A 4,324-nucleotide genomic window follows, 5' to 3' on the forward strand; every position below is an offset into this window, starting at 1 on the left:
AGCAGAGGACGGGGTATGGTGTGACCAGGAGGAAGAAGCGGCGAGAACGGAAGACCATCGACGCCTTCTATATATGCAGTTTCATAAAAAGGAAACTCGCCGGGAGTGACTTTAGGGGAGGTCGAAGGAATCTTAGTGGGCAGACGGCGTGGATGCGATGGGCGGCGAGAAACACGTCTCGGAAAGCGAGACGGGTGACGTCATGTCATAACCGAGATCTGGGCGAGCGACTCATGTCGTGTTTAGTGGTATCAGGATAGGATCCAACTTATAATAACATACCGGTCTGAGTTACGATTTGCAATGCAATACCAGTCAGGTATCGCGTGTCCTTGCATTACCAGCGTTCGCCATCCTGTTAGGCGCTTGCCTGGCAACTCATCCCTGATCTATAACCGATTTTTTTGCTGATGGTACCGAATCCTACTCAGTTGCAGTGTCCAGCTACTAGACAGCTAATTCCCAGTTGTGTCCTTTATGTCTGCGCCCGGTTGCTTACTAGCGTTAGGCTTCCGCTTCAGGACGCGATCTCAACTGTTCTCATAAACTTTGCGCCTCTCTATCCAGCCCCACAAATAAATGCTCGAATCGCCGTCGGAAGGTCGCGGTGGTTCAGACTCTGAGCAAGGCTCTCCGCCATCACTCGTTTATATGCTTCGTGCATTCGCCTAGGGCTTCCTCCATTCCCCAGCGGCGTATTTGGCCTGGCGCGGGTGTGAGGGCTGTCGGAAGCAACATTGCAGAATATGAGCTGTTAGTAACTTGCGTCGCAGGTCGGAAGCTAAGATATGCCGGACACTCCGCTCGACGTTTTATACCCAAGCGAGCCAGTGCCTTGACGAAGCCGAGGCGACAGCAGACTGTTTATTGAGAACAGAAGATTTTATGGTGTAATTTCCGGCGTCGGTAATGCTTCTGCGTTGGTTTCACTGCCTCCCGCTTCGTCTACTTCTGCGGCGCTACCCTCTTCATCCCAGGATCTGTCGTCGTCCCAACCATTCTGCAGCGTCCCACCAATGTTACCCAATCGAATCGTCGACCTTCTGAACTGTACTGTCGACTGTCCTTGTTGCCGATCAGTAATGCGCATGGAGTAGTCTGGTACGTCGGAGTTGACGATCCGTAAGTTGATCATGAAGCGATTGATGAGCACCGGAGGCTGAGTGGCTGGTTGATGAGCATAAAAAGGACAACTTAAGAGCAAATGACACACCAGAGCCGTGATTAACGCGGACACTGGTGCCAGGTCCTTAAGTACAGTGTCAGCCGTCGGCACATGCACTCATGTCAGGGACATACAGCAGAAGAGTCGAAGGTCAATAGCTGGATTATGCTTATTGCTAGTAGAGCTCTATACTCATCGCAGCCTGTGAGAAAATTCCTTCGGCGGATGGCTTTTGTCGCCACACTCACATAAAATAGGTAGTGCCTGTGTGGACAGCTAGGTCTCAGCAACGGTAACTACGACAGTGCGTAGAGAACTACTGACCGTCGCGCAGCAGACATGTCGTCAGCGACACATTGACATTGATGCCGCGAGCGCGCCACCAATTTCCAAACGTCTTGACCCAGGTCAGGGTGAGCACGGTCGTATCGGCTAGGATGAGTGAGCCGCGGGTAATGTACGCGACTGTGAGTAGATGGCATCAGTGTCTCCAGCGTGTTTAAAGGGCTTCGACCGCAAGACATACGCCTACATTGTGAGGACTTCAAGTTAACATTCCAAGACCGCAGGAGCGAGATATATGTGCCCACATATCGTATGTTCGCGCAGAGTACGGATATTCCGAGGCGCATGTCATTCCGACGATCGAATCCCCAACAGAACTAAATGTCGATTGTGTCGCTTTAAACTGCACGAAGCGTCAACAGCGCCGACCAGAGCATACATGGGGCTTAAGCGGAGGCAATACGCACCAGATTCGTCGCAAATGGTACCATGCTCAGTGCGAACACTACCAGCGACCAGACGTGGCTCCTATCCCAAACCGCGAAGACTCGCAGAGCGGAGAAAACTGACATGCTAATGTCAGTGGATATATTCAACTTGGGCAGGCTAAGTGATGCGTACGTGCGGTTTGAACAAACCCAATGAGGATGAGGATCCAGGTCAGAATTTCTAGCGGCGGACAGCTATGTGTCGGGTTCAAGTAAGCAATCTCTTGCATACAGGCTACAAAAGGACTTGACATACGTCTGTGAGAAGCATTGTGGGAAATTTCGCGCAATCAACTATGTTCGAGGCTTACATTCGGAGTGGACGGCAGAAGCTGTACAGCAATCGAGAGGAGCACACACCATCTTACCGAGCCAAGGAGCACGGCGGATGCGGTAATAGGCCTCTTCCACACGACCTTAACCTCGTTGTCGATAGTGATTAGGAACTCGTAGAAGACGAGGCCTAGAGGACAGACATTATCAGCGGCGAGACGGGAATTGAATGAAGAATGCACTGACACGCTACAGCAGCAAAGCTGTAGTTTGATACGAGGCTGGGAAACAAAGCCATGGGCATTGAATGGTGAAGTATGAACAGAGGTGGCGCTCACAACTGCCAATAGGCTTGATCAAGGGCTTGGTCCGGTTGCGCCGACATGACCAACGTGAGGAAAGTGGGGGGAGCAAGTCCGACCAAGGGCAGGCCATCGCCCGCATTCTTTTGAGCGACCTGAACGGTCGTCTATCAGCAAGAGTGCACTAGTCCGGTCACAACAAAAGAGTGAGTATTGGCAGCACCAGCTGGACAAACTGTATCACATAGATGTGCGGTGCAACGGGCTTGGCATCCGAGGATCTATGCGCAAGTGACCAGAATGCTCGGCGGGCAACATGCTGCGGTAGATACCACCGTGGCCCAAACGTGGGGAGCGAGTGCTTACCGTGACAGCGTCTTGCAAATCGGCCAGGCCACCCCGAAGTCTCTACCAGTGCAACAGTTGCTGCTCCGCCGCAGCTTCAGAATGAGATGTGGGGCGGCCGCTGAGACACCGTCGAGCGCTCGTTGGCCCCAGAGGGCCAAGGGCGAACATGAGGCAACTCATCCCGGCCTCTCGTGTCATGTTTATGGGGACCATCAAACCCAACAATGACGCCGCGGTATGACAATTACCACGTTAACTTTGCTTTGGTGTCAAACTACCCTACCTGTACCAACGGGTGTGTCTGAATCGTGGGGCAGAGAATCCTCACTAATTGCACAGTGATGAGAAGGTCGACGTAAGTATTGCGTTGGTGGGTAACACAACGATGAGCACCTTCATCGGGGTAGCGCGGTCGTGCTATGTCGCCGGGAGGCGGCGCGTCAAACTTGCCTTGGCATTTCAGCACGCTCGGTTTAGTCGGCTGTAGATCATGCTGAGTAGGCCAAGTGTCACAGACGTGATTGCGTAAGCAGCTGGATCAATCGGCGCGGAGCGCCCGCTACTGGCGTCAGATCGCGCGGGCTTGGCCATTGACCTTCTGCCTCCATTCGCAGACTGTAGCGGAACCGCACTGACGATCCATTTGCATGATCCTCTGCATGTAGTACCAACGTACTTCCAGTAATCCAACCGCGGCGGGCTTGCAAGAGACAGATCAATGCAGTGCCTCACTCCCTGTCCGGGTGTTTGAGCTAACTACGACTCTACTTATCCGCAAAGGATGCACGCACTCTCGGCAATGCCAAGGTGCGAGTCGTTAGATGTAAGCATATTTTACACACTTTGTCTTGCCATGCTGAACCTGGGCCAGCAATTCCCCAACGTCTACGACCGTCGACGTCGGCATGTCATGCGAGAGACGTCCATCGTCCCAATGTATGTCTGCCTAATGTTTGGGATCTATCGCAAATTGGTGCTTCCCCAAAAATCTGAGGCAGACATACATCTCAGTGGGCATGTGAATGGGTTCACAGGGGCGTATAAAAGGCTTCCGACCCATCTGCAACTCTTCAGCGGACTACCCGGTTAGCTTTCGCCTCTTCTACCGCCGGCTCTCTCGCAAAGCTTTACAATGCGTCTTATTACTGCAATTATCCTTGCTCTCCCTGCCTTTGCGGCCGCTGCTACCACCGACGGGGGTGGCCAGGGCGGTGTTGGAGGCTGGGGCGGTTCCGGAGGCTGGGGCGGCTCTGGAGGCTGGGGCGGCTCTGGAGGCTCTGGCGGCTCCGGAGGCTCGGGCAATACTGGAGGCCAGGGCAGTTCTGGAGGCTCTGGCAGTCCTGGAGGTTGGGGCGGTCCTGGGGGTTGGGGCGGCTCTGGAGGTTCTGGCGGTTCTGGAGGCTCGGGAAATACTGGAGGCCAGGGCAGTTCCGGAGGCTCTGGCGGTCCTGGAGGTTGGGGCG

The 4,324-nt window shown here is 53.9% G+C and overlaps 1 protein-coding gene across 1 annotated transcript; it reads right to left on the minus strand.

The window, feature by feature from the left end:
- Positions 1-843: 843 nt before the first annotated feature.
- On the minus strand, positions 844-2,612 carry PHACADRAFT_251381 (uncharacterized protein). Its single transcript, XM_007392929.1, has 12 exons — positions 2,550-2,612; positions 2,458-2,492; positions 2,250-2,401; positions 2,195-2,196; positions 2,072-2,133; positions 1,918-2,015; positions 1,756-1,853; positions 1,692-1,693; positions 1,490-1,630; positions 1,300-1,349; positions 1,214-1,249; positions 844-1,159 (listed from the first exon to the last, which is right to left on the minus strand). Exons 1-12 carry the CDS (start codon positions 2,594-2,596, stop codon positions 884-886), a joined length of 999 nt encoding a protein of 332 aa, XP_007392991.1. The 5' UTR covers positions 2,597-2,612; the 3' UTR covers positions 844-883.
- Positions 2,613-4,324: the final 1,712 nt, after the last annotated feature.

The sequence above is a fragment of the Phanerochaete carnosa genome, assembly GCF_000300595.1.
Source record: "Phanerochaete carnosa HHB-10118-sp unplaced genomic scaffold PHACAscaffold_3, whole genome shotgun sequence".
Lineage (NCBI taxonomy): Eukaryota > Fungi > Basidiomycota > Agaricomycetes > Polyporales > Phanerochaetaceae > Phanerochaete > Phanerochaete carnosa.